At 38.5% G+C, this 19,023-nt stretch overlaps 1 protein-coding gene and 1 non-coding gene across 9 annotated transcripts in view; both read left to right on the top strand.

Moving 5' to 3' along the window:
* Nucleotides 1–2,045: 2,045 nt before the first annotated feature.
* Nucleotides 2,046–19,023, top strand: part of ABCG3 (ABC-2 type transporter family protein) — a 45,311-nt gene continuing 28,333 nt past the window's right edge. For 2 of the 8 annotated variants that reach the window (XM_088872749.1, XM_020662463.2), the window contains exons 1-4: nucleotides 2,360–2,553; nucleotides 2,646–2,694; nucleotides 2,834–3,358; nucleotides 3,648–3,727. In XM_088872749.1, the coding sequence (XP_088728875.1) occupies nucleotides 2,884–3,358; nucleotides 3,648–3,727 (555 nt within the window). In that variant the 5' untranslated portion in view covers nucleotides 2,360–2,553; nucleotides 2,646–2,694; nucleotides 2,834–2,883. Of the gene's footprint in view, nucleotides 2,157–2,359; nucleotides 2,554–2,645; nucleotides 2,695–2,833; nucleotides 3,359–3,647; nucleotides 3,728–15,479; nucleotides 16,007–19,023 lie in introns of those variants that run through there. The other 6 variants (XM_088872750.1, XM_006833087.4, XM_088872753.1 and 3 more) reach the window with 4 other exon arrangements.
* Nucleotides 4,322–4,427, top strand: LOC148781355 (U6 spliceosomal RNA). The gene has a single exon (XR_016060044.1). It is a non-coding gene; the product is annotated as a U6 spliceosomal RNA (small nuclear RNA).

Raw genomic sequence — 19,023 nt, 5'->3', positions numbered from 1 at the left:
AAAAAATCTATCATATACTAGATATTCTTGAATAAAATAATGCTCCAATATTGTTCAGGACAAAATCCAAGTGTTGAAGAACTCGATATTAAAAATTTTTGTGAAAATAACGAATATTAATAAAAAAAAAAATTCTCTACAGCACTATTTTGTCAAGAAGTTCACAGCAAGCTCGTGAGAACATACTACAAGAACTTTATTAATTATGAAATAAGGATGTTCAAAGCTCAAGGCCAAACAACCGAGTGGGGTGGCAACAGGCTGGTCCTTGACCAGCCACTATTGGCCCTGGCCCAGGCCCTAGTCCCCATAGGGCCGTTATAGACCCGGCCTACCCATGACTAAGCCAAAAAGGCCCTGGCCTAGGCCCAGCAGGACTAGGCTAAATAAAATTAAAAACAAAACAAAAGAAAAAAAATAAAATAAAATACGGTTGGTCAGCCTTACCCTCAGGCTGTTGTTATCTGAGTCTAACCCAGCCCTCAAGCCACATTTTATGGCCTAAGCCCTAATCCTTTTGGACTGGGCTGAAGGCAGGCAGGTCGACCCGGCCCATTGCCACAGTTAGAGTTCAGTCTTCTAAGAAGGTTTGCTCCCTCGGGCACCGAAATCTTTTCCGTGCACCGAAGAGGATGTTGGAACTGGTGGGTATTTTGGTCATTATTAAAACTTACCGAGGATACTTTAGTCCTATCTTATTACTTTAAGCCCACATTCGCGCCCTTTCCCTCGCATGACCATAAGCAGCATGCACAGTGAAATGAAGGCACAATAAATGAAGGCTTTATTCAGTCAAAGGAAGAGAACTCTCTCTCTAAATTTTGTAAGCATTCACTGTCTCTCATCCCTCTAGAAACGTGCCCTCAAATTTATTTTTGTCTTTGTCTACAACAGAGAGCACCGTTCAAATCACTCTCACTACAAGCCATTAGCCCCTTGTCAACTTACTCCCAGTCTAGGACTGCGGGTAGAACTAAAAAAAGAAATTATAAAATACATCTTAAAATGAACTATCGATGCAACTTACTTCTATTTTAATTTTTTTTCACACTTTTTTCTTCCAAAGAACCTTTCCTCGCAAAACCGCCCCAACCCAAAAATAACATAAAATAAGACTAAAATACGCTCGTTTCTTTTCACATGGCCTTCGGCTCCGGCAATGGAGGACCACTCGCTGGCAGTCCTAATGTGCACTCTGGTAATCACAATGTGCGCTCCGACAGTGCTTTGTTTAACCTGCATTGTTCCGGCAAACAGAGAACTGCGCTCCGGCAGTGATACTGCACGCGCTCCAGCAGTCCGCTCCGGCAATCTGAGAATGCGCTCCGACACTGAAAACACACACTCTGACAGTTCGCTATGGCAATGTAGTACTGTGCTCCGGCAGTGCTTCTTGACATTCCACTTTGGCAATAGTATACTGCGCTCTGGCACTACTTTATTTGGGATCGTGAATTGATTTGGTTTGTATGAAAATGGCATTTCTGTCAAAATATTAAGAACTTTTTACCTTGGAGGGTTTTGCGATGAAAGGTTGTTTGGGGAAAAAAATGTGAGAAAAAATTGGGGTGGGTGTAAATTGCATAAATAGTTTATTTTAAAGTGTATTTTGTAATTGTTTCAAAAGAATAAAAAAATAAAAAGATAGGGGCCAAGCCGAACGAAGCGAGCCCATGCCCAACTCTCGGGCCACATTTTGTCTCCAAGATCTTAGTTTTTAGAACCTAGCCAACTAGGGCTGGCTCGGCCATCTGACTAGGGGGCGGAAATGGACCAGACCCGAATGGTATACCTGATCCGGGTCCAGGTATGGATAAAAAATTGGACCCAGCAGATCGATCTGGATCCAAGTCTTGGACTCGAAAGCCATTCCGTCCGGGTCCAGTCGGCCGATAATACGTTTTGAGTCCCTATATGACATACATTGAAATATAATTCAATACATAAATGTTCTAATTTTTGTGTCCTATCCAAGTCGTTGTTTTTTATAAACCCAAACCCGACCCGTTGCTTCCCATTCTTATGCCCAACACAAGTGGCGTAGCGAAAGCAAGGTAAATGGGGGCTCTTTAATTTGAGTCAAAAGAGAGTCAACCTCTCGTCCCTCCAGACAGCAGAAAACGGTGTCCGAAGAAGGCTCTCTCTCTCTAAAAACGGTAAGTACTGTACAAGTGTCATGCTTACTCTTTATTTCTTCACTCACTATGGCAATGTTTTTACGATTTTGTTTGTTTCGTGTCTCTTTTCATAGCTGCATCTTGCTTTATTGCAGCCTTGGATTGCAATCACTGACACTATATTCTCTTGCTTTCCATCAAGGCCCACTTTCTCTTTCTAGACTTAGGGTCCTGTGCTTCCTTCGCATTTTTGTGCTTTGGGGTCTGTGTAAACATGAGAGAGATGCTTCATGGAAGCTACCGCTTTCTTTTCGCTCTCTGCTTTTCGGGTTTGAAGCAATGAGATACAGAGAGAGTAGATTTCTCTCTCGAAACATATTGGGTTTTGGGTTTTTGGCGAAGATAGGTTTCGTTTTGGAGTGGGGAGAAAGAAATGGTTACTGATATTTTCTCTCTCAATCATTTTAGGGTTTGCGTTTGTGAGAAGCTGCTTGTTTTCTCTTACTGGTTCCTTTTTTACTGTAACAGTGCATTTCTCTCTCTAATGGAGTTCTGAAAGTATACAGAATGGTTGCAGGCACTTTCTCTTCTCTTCATTTTGTGACATTTGGTTTCTCTCTCTAACTAGTGCAATAGAGTGATGGGTTTTTGAAATACATGTAATAATCACAGAGGTTCTCTCCATTTCTTCATTTTGTGGCATTTTTTTATTTCAGATGAAGCTCTGAGCACATGGACTTGTAGGTTTATCTGAAGAAAAAAGAAAATGGAAGAAATACAAGCTTCTTCAGATCATTATAGATCTTCATCTTCATCCGCAAGTAGCCCTGCGACTAGTAGGGTTCCATCAAGTTCATTCTTCTATCTGAGAAAACCAGGATCAAGCAAGCAACCCATTTCATTTGAGGACTCTCCAGAATGGGAAGATGCAGAGACTGATCATCCACGACGCGAAGAAGATGCAGGCGATTCAATTAATGTGGAAACCATGTCTCCTTCTCTGTCTAAAATCAACAGTGGATCTGTTCCCTCTCCTCCATTGCAGGGGACTTCGACGCCTGTTCGGAGGATAGCAGGGGCTTCTCTTGTTTGGAAGGACCTCACTGTCACCATAAAGGGGAAGATGAGGTACTCTGATAAGGTTGTGAAGAGTTCTAATGGCTATGCTTTGCCTGGGACCCTCACTGTGATAATGGGTCCTGCGAAATCGGGGAAGTCGACATTATTAAGGGCGATTGCAGGTTTGGTTTCTGGAGTTGTGTGTGTGTGTGAGAGAGAGAGAGAGAGAGAGAGAGAGAGAGAGAGAGAGAGAGAGAGAGAGAGAGAGAGAGAGAGAGAGAGAGAGAGAGAGAGAGAGAGAGAGAGAGATGGATACGTGATTATTTGCTATTTCCATGGTAATCTAGTAATGCATTTTAGAGATTGTTTGCAATCTGGCGTATGAAAACAAATTTTTTTGCTATCTGGGTATCTGTTTTCGAGATTGTTCAGTGTTAAAAGAGTGATGGTCCTTTTTCCTTTTTCATTTAGGAAGATTGCCTGATTCAGCCAAAATGTATGGAGAGGTGCTTGTGAATGGGGTTAAAACGAGGCTTCAGTATGGGTCATATGTAAGTGACTGATTTTGTTCAATTGTTTACTTATATCAATGGTTTATTCTTACTTGTCATTTTCACAAGAACAAACTCTTAGTGGCTTGAGATTTTTCCCTCCTTCTGTATTATGTTCTCCTCTTAATTACTTTATTGGATAACGTTCATGGTTAGTGCTGATCTTGATAGATATGCTTTGAATCAAAGAAATGTTGTTTTGAATGAAAATATTTGGTTCATTTATCATTATAGTGATCCCTGGCATTTCCAGAATTTGCAAAAGTATTTTAATAGAAAAAAGTTAAAAACTGAAGGGGATGCTTATAATTTTCTAATACACATGGTGGGTGCAACCTGGCCTCTTCATTAACTGTAAGTGTCCATGCATTAGTGGGACCTCTGTGTTTTGTAGTTTTGGTATATTAAGTTTAAGCTTAGGTTTTCCATATCCTACACAAATGCAAAGACAAATTTCATATTCAAGGATTTTAATATAAAAATTTGATAGTTGTTTTGGATAATTATATAGTTGCTGCACAATTTACTGCATTCCTCACATAAATTTTTCAGTTTAAGATTTTCAGCTTATTGGCATTTCATTTCAGTTGATGATTTTTATCTCTCGAGACATCCAATAAAATTGGAACAGTACCGAGAAGATTAGCATGGCCCCTATTCAAGGATGACATGCATGATGTAAGAAATGTGCCCTTTTTTGTAATTGAGCGAAAAAAGATGATCCATTTCAGAGACTTTTATAGTTGCTGCTCAATTCACTACCTTCTTCATGCATGTAATGTAGGTTTTTCAGTTCATGATTTTCAGCTTATTGAAATATGGCTTTTAATCAAGGTTTCCCATGAATCAGTACAATGATCCTATAGTGGATAGAGCTTGCATGTATATGATGGCCATCACTTCTTGCAGTTTATGAGTAACTCTGCTCAAGGATGCCATAAAAAGGCTTATTGTCCACGTTTGATTTTCACTTTCATGTCTAGCCCAACATTGTTTTCTATCATTTTCCTTTCAGTGTAGGTGGTAGTGGTTGAAATTCATAGTTTCAAAACTAGCTATAAGAAAGTGGGAAACATGTAACTTATACACACACACATGCATACGAGATTGAGAGGATAGCTCTGCGAAGTGATTGTCATGCTACACCTAAACTGCTCTTGTCGATGGTTACAAAGATTTTGAGCAAGTTACTCTGCAGAGCTTCAAATTTTCGAGTGGTTTCAGGTTTTCATACTGGACATGGTGGGCCTAGTTTATCACACTCCGAATTTGCGGATGGTACACGTATATTTTGAGATGCATATGTGGATCAAGTAGATATATTGTGGTTTGCATTATAATGGTATGAAGTGGTGACTGGTCTTAAGATTAATTTGGACGATGGTGGTTGACATAAGGGGGAAGAAATGTTGTTCATGGCATAAATTAAATTTGGTCTCTTCCTGACAAATATTTGGGCTTTCACTTTGTATTGGACAACCACAGAAGAGTTTGTGGATCTTGTGGTGGGGAGTATGTTGGGAAATGTTGGATGTTGTTCTTTTTGGGGACACTTCCACTTAATAAAGCTACTTTGGATAATCTGCCTGTATACTATATGTCTCTTTTCTGTACACCAGCTGGTGTGGTTGATAGACTGGAGAGATTGCAATAAAATTTCCTTTCAAGTGGGATTACTGAGGGGCATAAATTTCACTCGTTTGTTGGGAAGAGGTGTGTCATCTAATGCGATATGGGGGATTGGGCATTCTGAAGATTTAGGTATATTTTGAGATGCATATGTGGATCAAGTAGATATATTGTGGTTTGCGTCATAATGGTATGAAGTGGTGACTGGTCTTAAGATTAATTTGGACGATGGTGGTTGACATAAGGGGGAAGAAATGTTATTCATGGCATAAATGTTTGGATGTTAAATTTGGTCTCTTCTTGACAAATATTTGGGCTTCCACTTTGTATTGGAGAACCACATAAGAGTTTGTGGATCTTGTGGTGGGGAGTATGTTGGGAAAGGTTGGATGTTGTTCTTTTTGGGGACATTTCCACTTAATAAAGTTACTTTGGATAATCTGCCTGTATACTATATGTCTCTTTTCTGAACACCAGCTGGTGTGGTTGATAGACTGGAGAGATTGCAATAAAATATCCTTTCGAGTGGGATTACTGAGGTGCGTAAATTTCACTCGTTTGTTGGGAAGAGGTGTGTCATCTAATGCGATATGGGGGATTGGGCATTCTGAAGATTTAGCCATTTTGGCCAAGTGGCATTGGTGAGTAGGAGAGAAGAGTGAAGAGTTGTAGAGGGAGGTTATTCTCTGCAAGTATGATTTATCTAAGTTCTGTTCGAATACGAGGTTTACGAGTAGACACACTAGAGTTTCTGTGGTTTGGGTTGCCATCTGGATTGTATGATGATTTTTCTAGACAATTATATTTGTGTTTTGTGGATGGAGCACAACATATGATTTAGGCTAGACATTTATTGTGGGGACAGTGCACTGGGGACTATATATCCAGCATTATTGGGGATTTGTGTGGACTTTGATGACTAAGTCATTGATTGTTTACAGAGGTTAGGGGGGCAGGGTGACTGGTGCCTGACTTTTTATGAAGGGTCTTTCAGATGATGTAATGGGAGAGTTAGTAAGATTCTTGTCTAAGTTGTGAGGATGTTTATGTCCCGATTCAAGGGGTGGATAGGCTGTTTTGGAGTTGGGATAGTCGAGGATGCTTTACTGCTAGATCCTTTTATAGCCTCTCAAGTGATGATGACCAATTATCTTGTCTTAGGGTCATGGCTCCATCCGGGTTTAGCTTTTGGATGGTCGGCATGCTGTGGGAGTATATTAACAATTGACTGCCTTCAAAGGCACAAGGTATGCAGATTCCCAGTGTGTATATTTTATGCTCAGTCGAGTGAAACGACAAGTCGCATATTCATTGTAGGTATGCCTATGTTCATAGCATAGTTGGCATTTAATGATCGATCCCGGCTTCTGTGGAGGACCTTCTGGTGATTTGTTGCTCTATGGCAATCCCACCTGGATTGAATACTGTAGAATTGAGCATTATGGCCATAATTTGCTGTATTTGGAAAGAGCTGACTAGTCGTATTTTTAGGGATCAAAGGGTGCAAAATTTGGTTCGTAGGGAGAAGAGTAGGAATATGGTTATTTCGCGCAACTCTGCTTTGATGAGAATTTCAAGGATTTAAGGCCATTGACTTATTCAAGAGTTGAAAGATTTTGGCCTTTTAAATTCCTCCCTTGCTTCACCCCTTATAGTTTGGGTTGCTCAGATGGAGTATTCTGTTGAGCTAAATTTTGATGGAAGTTCATGGGGTAATACAGAACCAGCATAGCAATTATGCATGACTTATTTGGAGATTAAGAAAGTAGGAATCTTAAAAGCTATTCGGGAGCGCTAATTATATGCGATTCATCAGTGAAGGCTTCTGAATTGCTTAGAAGTCTATGGATCTGCCCTTCTGTCTGAGGGATCGATTTGTAGTAGAAGGGGATTGTGTCAGTGTCATAAGATTGGGCCTTAAATGACTACCCTATTTATGTAGGGTGACTATGGTATTTCGTTGGGTCTTCAGACATTTCTAACAGGAAGAAGGTGACCTTCGTTCAAATTCTTAAATGAGGTACCTAGGGTGAACCCTTGCTAATCAAGGGGTTCTTCAAAAATCACTCTATATTGGCACAAGTTTTTATTTTTCAGTTTCTTTGTAAAGTTTTATTTTATTTTCTGATAATTTCTTTTTATTTTATTTTAGTCATAAATTTTATTTTATGATAAGAAAGTTCCAAACTGCCCTTGAGTCCCACAATATGAACAGTGTTTTTTAATCAGATCTTTCTGAGGAGAAGGCATAATGTTTGTCAGTATCCCTATGATCACAGCTGATAAGTTTCTCCTTTACCATATTAAAAGTGGGTACTGTTTTTAAAGTAGTAAAAGACCTATGAGGCAGGCTTTCAATAAAATGAGTCACTATAACTCAAAGGGCCTTTACTTAGATTCTGTGCAAGTTGAAGCAACCCACTTAATGTGGCACAGATCAATATGATCTCTACTCATAATGGTTTTAATGAGAACACAGGATGATATATTCCAAGTGTGTGGACTCTCGCGGAAATATCTTGAAGCTCAAAGGATGTAGGTGATTTGGATAAAGATATCACTCAGTATAGGGGTCCTGTTTCTTTTGTTTAAGAAGTCTTGTTGGTTCCCCTATGATTTGCTCATATTGATTTTGCAAATTCTTTGAATAAAGTATGTCAGTAAATGCAGTCTCAAAGAAGACTCCATCAAGAAGCAACACAGAGAATTCTGGATACTTGGAAGGAGCTGTTAATCGTGGTGTTTTCAATTTGTGTGGAGATTTTTCCGTATTTGCATATTGAGATGTTGATTGAGTAGGATGCCAAGACAATCTGTGACTGACATCAGGATACTATATTTTCTCGAGAACCAGTTGATTTCTTGCTGAACCAACAGATACATGAATAGTACCTGATGAAGTACTACAAATTATAGACAGTACGGCTGTTGATATTATGTAGTTTAAATTTCTTTCGTCGTGACAATTGTGTAAATATCAAACACCCAGCTAGATAGTTGAAGTACGCTAAAATATTGCTTGTAATCCTCCTGTTTTAAAATACGAAAATGAAATGCATTTGTAGTGGCTGAAGACTTTCTTTTTCAATTGGTGCAGCCACAAGAATGTCTAACTCAACATATTCCTTTTGAGCTGCATAATCCAGATATTCTCACCCAAGTTCCTTCCTAGTGATTCCATTATTTAGAGAAAGATATCCCACACATGTACACATCTTTAGCTTGATGGAAAGTGTTAATATTAAAATCATTTATGTCAAACCCTAAATATGAGTGTTCTTATGACCCTAGATGTCGAGGATGTAACGTCCTCAATCTATTGAACAAACTCTAAAGAGTAAAGAAAAAAACATAGGAATTCTATGTTCTTGAAAAGAGGCAGTGGTAAGACTGAACAAAAACTGTGCGAGTTGTGAACGATCATATCCTAGGTTATTTAGAGCAGACCGGACCTACCGGTTTGGATTGAGAACCACCGAATTTGTGCCCCTGTCTGTCAGTCCAAAGCCCATGAACCTCATAGAAACAAAATTCAATAGGATAGGAAAGAGTATTACTCTTTCCTTTTGAGACGAGAATGTAACAAGATAGGAAAGTGTATATTGCATGTAAAGAGACAGGAAAGTGTATATTACGCCATTGTATGATCATTACATATACAATGAAATAACCACCACAAGAATTGTGTGGGGCACAGTTATTTTTTTCAAAGAGTTTCTCTTTCTAAAATTTCTTTATGCTATCAGAGCCATTGCTGCTTGTGATGCAATTCGAGAAGCACAGTCGATAGAGGGTCTCCAAAGGTTAGTACCTATTTTCACGTTGCTTTTATCTTCACGTCACTCACCATATCAAAGAGCTTCACTTTTATTTTCATCCATACAACACTCTTTCATTGATGCATATCTTACTAAACTTCAGACGTCCCTATTTTGCAAACTCATACAAAGTACAAACCTCTAATGCCTAGCCCTTCATACTTTTCCATCCTACATACTAATCCCATTATACTTTCCCCATCATACCATCATATTTTCCCATCATACAAACTTTACATCTCATCCATAACCAAATCTGTCATTGTGTCACACAAACCTCTCATATCTAGCCCATCATACGTACTTTCCCCATTATACCATCATACTCTCCACAATCATACGTACTTTACATATCATCCATAACCAAACCTCACACGCCTAGCCCATAACCAAACCTTTCCCCATCATAATTTAATCTTCATCCACAGCTCCTATACTCTCTTTAAAACTCTCGCTCACCTTTCTCAGTCGATCCATCTATCCTCAAAATACCTCTTTATTCTAATGGACACTTCATCCTCACCAAACAAATATCCCTATCCCTCCACCCTTAATATAGGAAACTTTGTGTCTATTAAGTTGACACAAAACAATTATATATTATGGGAAAATCAAATGCTCTCTCTCATTGAGAGTCAGGAACTTTTTGGATTCGTAAATGGTGATTACCTACACCAAGTCAAAGGATTTCGTCTCCGGATGGTAAGAGTGAAATAAAAAACACAGACTACAAATTGCTAAAGTTCGACCAATTTCTTAAAGCTTGGATCACAGGGACACTGTCAGAAGAGTGTCTTAGTCTTGTGGTTGGCCTTAAGACTTCTACAGAAGTATGGAAGGCTTTGAAGAATGCCTATGCAGGTAATTCTCAAGTTAGGGAGTTCCAACTTACCTAGCAACTCCAACTCTGCGATAAAGGGAATTCGACTCTATCAAAATACATATGCAGATTCAAGAGTTCAAGAGTATTTGTGATGATTCGGTTGCTATTGGCATACCTGTACCAGATGAAAGAAAGGTATTTTGGCTTCTTAATGGACTTGGTTCAAAATATGAGAGTTTTTCTATTGCCCTGCTTAAGTCTCCGATTCCTTCATGTTATGAAATTTTATCAGTTCTTTAAAGCCATGAGATTAGAAATCAGCCTTTTGTCTTAGAAGAACACTCATATCCAAATCAGAATATGGCCCTTGTTGGACAACATAAATTTTGGACGTAATAAAGGTACTAAAAATTACAGAGGTAGAGGCATGCACAACTTTGGTTGTCAACAATTTTTCGATTCTTGGGGGCGTGGATTTGCTGAAACGTGTCAGAACAATAATAGGAGACGTTGTGTGCCTCAGAGAAACCAAGAAAGTGGTGGTGCTTAGAAGCCCTAGTAAAAGTGTCAAAGTTTTGGAAAATTTGGACATACTGCATTAAAGTGTTAGCATCGATTCAATCATATATACCAAGTAAAAGACATTCCTCAAGCTCTTGTTGCAATGACTATAGCAAATTCCCAAGACTTGGAATGGTTCCCAGACATTGGTGCCTCATCTCACATGACAGGAGATCCAGGTAAACTGCAAAACCTTCTCCCATATAGTGGTAGAGATGCAATCATGGTTGGCAATCGTGAGCAATTGACTATTTCACATGTTGGTGATGCAAATATTGATATTGGGTCTGAAAAGTTTAACATTTTTAATGTTTCTTTGGTGTAAGAGATAAAAAAGAATTTACTCTCTGTTAGCCAGTTTACAAATGTTTTTCCTTGTTTTTTAGTTCTTATCAAATGGTTTTCGGATCAAGGAAATGAGCACAGGGAGAACTCTAGCCAACGGGAGTAGAAAGGGTGGACTTTATGCACTTGAGGATGTGAAGGACGCTTTATCTTCTAATCGAAATAAGAGAACATCAGAAGATGTTTGGCATCAATGACTCGGACGTCCTCAAAATAAAGTAGCATGTTACTTGGAATCTAAACAATTGATTAATGTTGATGCATGTAATAACACGCATTTTGTTTGTGTTAGTTGTCAGATGGGAAAAAGTCGCAAACTCCCATTTAGTAGTACTGATAAGACCTATACGAAACCAATTTTTAAGATTCATTCAGATTTATGGAGTTTTGCTCCAGTTTTATCTAATCAAAGGTATCACTTTTATATGGCATTTGTGGATGATTATATTCGTTTTTCTTGGATTTATCATTTAAAAAGAAAATCTGAATTTTTCTTTGCATTTGTGAAATTTCATCGTATGGTTGAAAGGAGACACGAGAAACTAATACAAATAATTGTGCAATATATATCATGTCCAGGAATTGTGCAATAGAATTGTGCAATAGATATCATGTGCAGGAACCTCAGAACAAAATGGAATAATTGAAAGAAAACATAGAAATATTGTAGAATTGGGTCTTATAATGATGTTTCATGCCGGAATTCCTAAACAGTTTTGGGTTGAAGCTTTCCATACCACAATCTTTGTAATAAACATGATTCCCTCAGCCAATTTGCAAATTGGATTCACCATATTCTTTCTTATTTGGCCACCTACCAGACTATTCTTCACTCCGGGGTTTTGGTTTCAGTGTTTTCCGTACCTTCGAGGCTATGCTGCAGATAAGTTATGCCCTCATTCTCTTCCATGTGTATTTTTGGTTTAACGTATTCAACATAAGGGTTACAGGTGTTTTGTATTCACCCACAGGACAAGTCTATATCAGTGTTTTAAAATGCGGGCTGCGGCCTTGATGCAGTGGGGGGCCGATGCGACGATGCGGCTCGATGCAGCCCGGATGCGGGTGCATCGCAATGATGCTGTCAATAAATGTAAAAAAATTCTAAAAAATCTAAAAAAATAAGTTAATGCATAGAAAAAAATTATGAAGGTCATATATGTGATAGTAGGTATTTTAGTTTAATGATTAACTTCAAAACTATAGCTGTCGAAGATTCTGTATCCAGTTATCCACTATCCTCTGATAGAAACTAGAAACTTGAAACTAGCTTCATAAAGCATTCAACAATCAACAACCATCAGCACAAATTTGCACCATAAGCACAACTATAATTAAACACAACTATCAACAACCATAAGTACAACCATAAGCACAAAATAATGATATTACAAAATACAAATCAAAAGTCAAGCTCAAGAAGAGTTAATAGTTAATAAATAATAACTTAATACCATCATCCATTTTGAGAGTCAATTTTGAAATTTGAACTTCATGTTTTCAAATATCAATCAGACATGTCATCTTGAGAGTCGTCATGCGCATCATCAATATCATCCTCGACGGCCTCCATGTATTCTTCTTCATCGGTCTCCTCTGAGTCAGCTTTTCGACCTCTAAAGCTAATGTGTGAGTGCGACTAGACCCAACAGCTCCTCTACTCCTTTGTGCTCTAGTGTTAGGTCGATCTTCTTCATTTGCCCTTGTTGCTAGCTCGACATCAAGCCATGTAAGATCCTGACCCTCAAACACACGCTCTTGTCTTGGATCCATGGTCCACTCACTTATGGAATCACCATCAGCTTCATATAATTGAATAGGGTTGAGCTTCGTGCGATTTTCATACCTCTCCCTAAGCTGCTCGTTATACTGAACATAAATTGTATGGAGCTGTGGTAGAAATTTGAAATCAGATAAATTAGATTTTAGATTAGAAAATTGAAATTCAAGAAATAAGGATTAAGGATTAAGGAATTAGGAGTAAGGACTTACATGCTCAAATGCACTCTAATTGCGCTCACAACCAGATGAGCTACATGTGAGATTCAACACTCGAATAGCGAGACGTTGTAGATTTGGTGTCTCGCTTCCATATAATGCCCACCATACAGCTGTATAATATTTTAAAATTTAGAATATAGTTAAAAATTAAGGGTATAAAATAAACAATGGAAATACATAAAGTAAGAGATAAGTAAGATTATTTTTGGTCTGTAGTGTCCCTATTTCGAGTGGCAATATCTCTCCCAAAGTTTTTCAAGGCTAACTTGAACTTAATCAATTCATGGCTCTGGATCTCATCCTGGATATCTTTGTCTGGCACCAATCTCTCCAGCACATCTAAGAACCCGCCATTTATTACACGATCTGACTCAATGGATGGGTGCTTGTAGTGTAGGGATGGGTTTAGAAAATAACCGGCTGAATGGAGGTGCCTGTGAAGTTGGGTTACCCATCTCCTATAAATAATTTAAGTATAACCTTGCGCATATTTTCATAATCCTTTAAAACATCTTTTATTTCAGTTCTTGCCCTAGTCATTGCCTCATGTATGTAGCCCATGGCGGGTTTCGCATCACCATCAACCAGTTGAAGGACTCTCACTAAAAGGTGAGCCACCTCCAATGCAATAATTATTTGACTCCAAAAAGATGTATTCAGAATAATTTTTTCAGCCTTTCTCCCATCCTTATGCTTTGACCATTTGCTTTGATTCCATTGCTCTGAAGCAAACATGGTTCTCAAGGCACTTTTTTGCTCGGCTAGGCTTCGAAGAGTGAGAAATGACGTGGCAAATCTAGTGATACTCGGTCTCACTAATTCTCTCTTCTTTTTAAAAGACCTCATCATGCTTAGGACTATGGTGTGATTGTAAATAAATCCAACAACAAACATAGCTCTTGAAATCACCCCATTAAATAAAGATGTTGTACCCATTTCTTTAAGCATAAGATTAACACAGTGAGCTGCACAAAGAGTCCAAAACATATGTTTCCTTTTCAAAGTCAAGAAATACCCAGTTGCAGCATAGTTGGCACCATTGTCAGTGATAATTTGTACCACATTTTGCTCCCCAATAAAATGGACAATCTCATCTATCAAGCCAGATAAGTATGTACCATCATGTGACTTGTCTGATGCATCTTAACAAAAAAAGGACCTGTTGGGCAGTTGACCAAAAAATTAATGAATGCCCTTGATTTCCCATCGGACCAACCATCACACATAATAGTGGCCCCATATTTCTCCCACCCTTCTCTCTGAGAAATCAAAATTTTATTTGTATCAAATTCAACATCCTTCAACAAGGGCTCCTTAACCTCATGTAGTGAAGGAGGAATAAGTCCTGAGCCATATTGCCCAATTGCCTGGACCATACATGCAAAACTATCTAGAGTTATAGCATTAAAAGGAATGCCGGCCATGTAAATCCACTTTGTAATCCACTTACATACCGACTTCCTTTGTTCATTCTTTTATTTATTGTCAATTGTGGTTTGTTTTGTTTTTTTCTCTCTCCTGAACCACAATTTCGGGGTTAGGGGTGAAAAAAGAATCCATTGGCCCCTTAGAGAGAGGTATTCTTCTCTCAGCACTACCACCAATATTTATAACCCTCTTTCTTGAGGTTGGAGTATGAGTACCCCTTTGCCTCATAGCAACTTCAGACATATCATCATCATCATCATCATCATCAACATCATCAAATAATTGCAAATCATCAAGTAATTCCCTTCTTTTTTTTTTTTCTCATCTTTTTTCAATCTATCCAAATATTCTCTAATATCCTTTTTTATATCATCTGTAGCTTGTGGGCATGCTCTTACATTCGCAGAAATTCTACCTAAATGCTCTTTTTGTCAAAAAATACCACCCATATAAGTATTTCCACAGAGCACGCATATCACACAATTTCTATCTTTCGGATTTTTTAGTTTAGCATATTTCCAAGCCGGATCCTTGTTACTAGAAGATTGGGAAGAAGACATTGCCCCAAAAATAAGTATTACAGTATTATTGTACAAGAAGGAATAAAAAGTTACCGATTCTGTGAAATAGTGCTCGAGTTCTTCACGGCCTCTGAAATCCCCAATTTCTTGTCACAAATTCACCTTAACATCCCCAAATCAACAATCAAAGGCATCAAATGAACATCCAAGTATCAAACAATCGCCAAATCGAAGATTTGGATGAAAAACAAATTTTCACCAAATTTTTTTTTCCTTCAATTTGATGCAAAAAAGCCACAAAAGTGGCTGGAAATCTTCGTTTTGGGGGTATAATCCCCCCCCAAACAGTTTCCCTAAACTTTGGAACTACAAAAAGACCATTTTGCCCCTCCATGAGGGGCAAAATCAAAATTTTTTTCCACGAAAACAGATGTGGTGCGATGTGGGATGCGGCCTTGATGCGGCCTGATGCGGCGCATATGCGGCCGCGTCTGTCAAAAGCGCATATGTGCCAGTTCGCGATGCGGTTGCGAGCCGCATTTTAAAACACTGGTCTATATCTCTAGACATGTTATATTTGATGACAATATCTATCCTTATGCTAACCTCAATTCTTTGTTTGATAGTGCTCAGGTTCAGGGGGAGTTGTTCGCTTATACAGAATGGTCAGAGTGTTATGGGCTTGACATATAAACTCCTTCCACTTCTGATTCGTTACCTCCACATAAACTATCCCATATGGGATGCCCTTGATGTATCTGGTCCCTTAGGTCTTGCTTTGCCCATCACCAATGTTAGTTTCTCCAATTTCTTTTATAGATGAAGATGTCACCATTGCAACACCAATCCAAGATATCTAGGATGATACAACACACAATCATGGTGATGAAAATGTTCACTCAAGAGACCAACCAATCTAATTTTTTACTAGCCTCTGAGCATTCTCGTCATCACATGGTCACAAGATCTCAAGATGGTACTCGAAGACCTCAGATTCTCCTATCCATGGCGGGAATCTCTAGTGCTCTTACTTTTGAATCTATCCCTTTTAAACATAAAACCATTAAGTCCGCGTTGGGTCATTGTGCGATTGAAGAGGAAATTGAAGCCCTACATGTTAATTCAACTTGGGAGGTAGCTCCTTGTCATCCAGGTATGAATATTATTGGTTGTCGTTGGGTCTGTAATATTAAATTAAAGTCTGATGGTAGTCTAGAGAGACTTAAGGCCAAACTAGATGAAAAATGACAATCAGGTTGCTGGAATTGATTTCTTGAAGCATTTGGTCATGTTATTAAGCTTGCTAGTATTCGGATCGTGTCATCATAGCTATTGTGTGCCACTAGCCTATCAAACAGATTGATGTGAAAATTGCTTTTCCTGTATGGCTGTATTTATGGAACAATCTCATGGCTCAAAATATCTCAATCATGTCTGCAAATTAAAAAAAAGCGTTATATGGTCTCAAGCATGCACCACGGGCCTGGTTTGATCGGTTTAGTGCATATTTATTATCATTGGGGTTTTATTGCAGCATAGCTGATTCATCTCTATTTGTTTCTCACACTACTCAAGACACTATTATCCTTCTCCTTTATGTTGATGATATTATTATTACTGGTGATAATTCAAATGTTTTAGAATGGTTCATGTCCCAACTTGGAAGGGAATTTGCAATGAAATATCTTTGACCCCTCTTCACTACTTTCTTGGCATAGAGGTATCTTATTTTTCGGTTGGAATTTTTCTATCATAAAGCATATATGCTTGGGATCTGCTTTGATCGTGCTTAGATGATCGGTGCCAAACCTATTTCAACATCAATGGCAATGAAGAATAACATTCATGAGACTTCTGCTCCATTTCTTGGTCCATCCCTTTGTTGGAGCATTATTGGTGCACTCCAATACATTACTATAATACGGCCTGACCTTTCCCATAGTGTTAATACAATGCGTCGATTTATGCATGTCCCTTCAATTGCATATTTTCAGGTAGTGAAGCGAAGTCTTTGTTATCTCAGTGGTACACAATCCTGAAGTATAAGAGTCTTATCTGATAGTTCCTTTGAGTTATATGCTTTCTCTGATGCAGACTAGGCTGGGTGTCCAAACACTCGCTGTTCGACTACTGATTTCTGCACCTATCTTGGTTCCAATTGCATATCTTGTAGTGCTAAAAAGCAATTAACTGTGGCTTGTTCAAGTGTTGAAGCGAAATACTGATCTATGGCATCCACTGTCGCAGAATTGACATGGCTTTCTTTTATTTTTCGGGATATTGGGGTGCCTCTTCTTCAACCACCAACACTTTTTTTGTGACAATATTCGTGCTCTCTACATGAGAGTCAATCCTATTTTTTATTCGCGGACAAAGTACATTGAGTTAAACTATCAATTTATTCGTGAAAAGGTTGCTCTTGGATTACTTATCACTCGATTTGTTTCCTCTCGCAATCAAGTAGCTGATATCTTCACCAAGTCTTCGCCATGAGATATTTTTCGAGATCTTTGCTTCAAACTTGGGCTTCAAATGGCTCCTTAGCAGAGTTCGAGGGGGAGTAATAAAAATAAAATTCAATAAGATGGGAGAATGTATTACTCTTTTCTTTTGAGAGGAGAATATCACAAGGTAGGAAAGTGTATATTGGCATGTAACAAGATAGGAAAGTGTATATTACGCCATTGTATTATTATCATATATACAATGAAAAATCCACCACAAGAATTGTGTTGGGCAGAATTATTTTTTTAAAGAATTTTTCTCTCTAAAATTTCTTTAGAACCGCCCTAGCCATTGAATTGGAAAATATCTGGTTCAATGCCTTGATTTGCGGATTCGACAGGTCTAAATTTAAGAAGCTGGTCTCTATATGGGTCAAGAATGACGATAATCGACCTTGTTCTTTTTCATCGTTAATGGTAATTTTAATAAGTTTTGGGTGCTTTTTTCATCCTTCTGAAATTGTTTAGGGTGTTTTGCTCCCTTTGATCTTTTGGAAGGGTTTAAGGGTTTAAAAACAAGATTTTGGAGAGAGCAAGTTTGGTGAGTTTTGCTTTGTCTCTCTCTATCCAAAAAACTCCAAGTCATGGAAAAAATGTGGCAATTCTTCAAGGGATTCCTACCACTGTCTCTGCGTTAGTTCAAGCCCCAAGTAAATCAATTTATCCTATTTTTTGGTTTATTTGTTTTATATTTACAAAAAAGTAAAATTGATTTTTTCATTTTTAGGGGTGTTTTTTGGGTAAATCAGTAGAGGAGAAGGCCCCTTACCATTTTTTTCATTGATATCATGAAGCAAAGGAAGAGCTATAAAATCTAGTGGTCTAGAGTGCCAAATGGTGGCTTTTGAGAAGGCGGTGGCTTTCTTAGCAAGTGTATCGGCTATCATGTTGGCCTTCCGGTATATGTGAGAAATGGTCCATGCACGATCAAAGAATTTGTGTCTGCAATTGGCTACAACCGTATGGAGCACCCATAGAGCTTTGCATTGATCATGTAATGAATTAACAAGCAAGGAGGAATCACAGTCAATTTGTAGGGGAAAACAATTCAATTGGATAGCCTGGTCTACTCCTGCTTTGCAAAGCATGGAACTCTGCATAATTTTTTGAAGCACCATACTGAAGTGGTTTCCAAATGTAGCAATAAAAGACCCATCATCTCCTCATATGACACCGCCTCCACCTGCACGTCAGGGGTTTTGAAAGGAAGCCCCGTCTACATTTAATTTAAAGTAACAGAGAGAAGGGAACGACCATGCAACCGGTTGGGGATCTTTATTCTTTGCTGGCGCCATGTGATCTGCAGGTTGTCTATGATTGCTTTCTCTGATAAGTGGAAAGGCCAAGCTTTGCATCAACTATTTCTCTGACATGAGTTATAATCCTTCTGAGTAGCTGCTCATGTTTGGAAACCTTCCTTGAAAAACTCGATGATTACATTCTTCCCATAGTAGCCAGACTGTGGTAAAGATAAGGATAACCAAACATTAAGGAGACCATTTGATTTAAACCTGAGTGTGACCCAAGTCTTAAGCATAGTTGCAATGGATGTGTCTAAGATGAATCTTTTGCTGCATGTGCATGCAACCAATGGTGGCAAACACTATCATCATTAGTCTAGGAAAAGGGGCATAGCAGCTCCCCAGAGGATGTCATGGAGATCCCT

Source organism: Amborella trichopoda, chromosome 7 (genome assembly GCF_054954075.1).
Source record: "Amborella trichopoda isolate Santa Cruz 75 chromosome 7, AtrichopodaSantaCruz75HAP2 v2.0, whole genome shotgun sequence".
Taxonomy (NCBI): Eukaryota; Viridiplantae; Streptophyta; class Magnoliopsida; order Amborellales; family Amborellaceae; genus Amborella; species Amborella trichopoda.
Note: the sequence above shows the minus strand (reverse complement) of the source record. Positions and strands in the feature narration are given on the sequence as shown.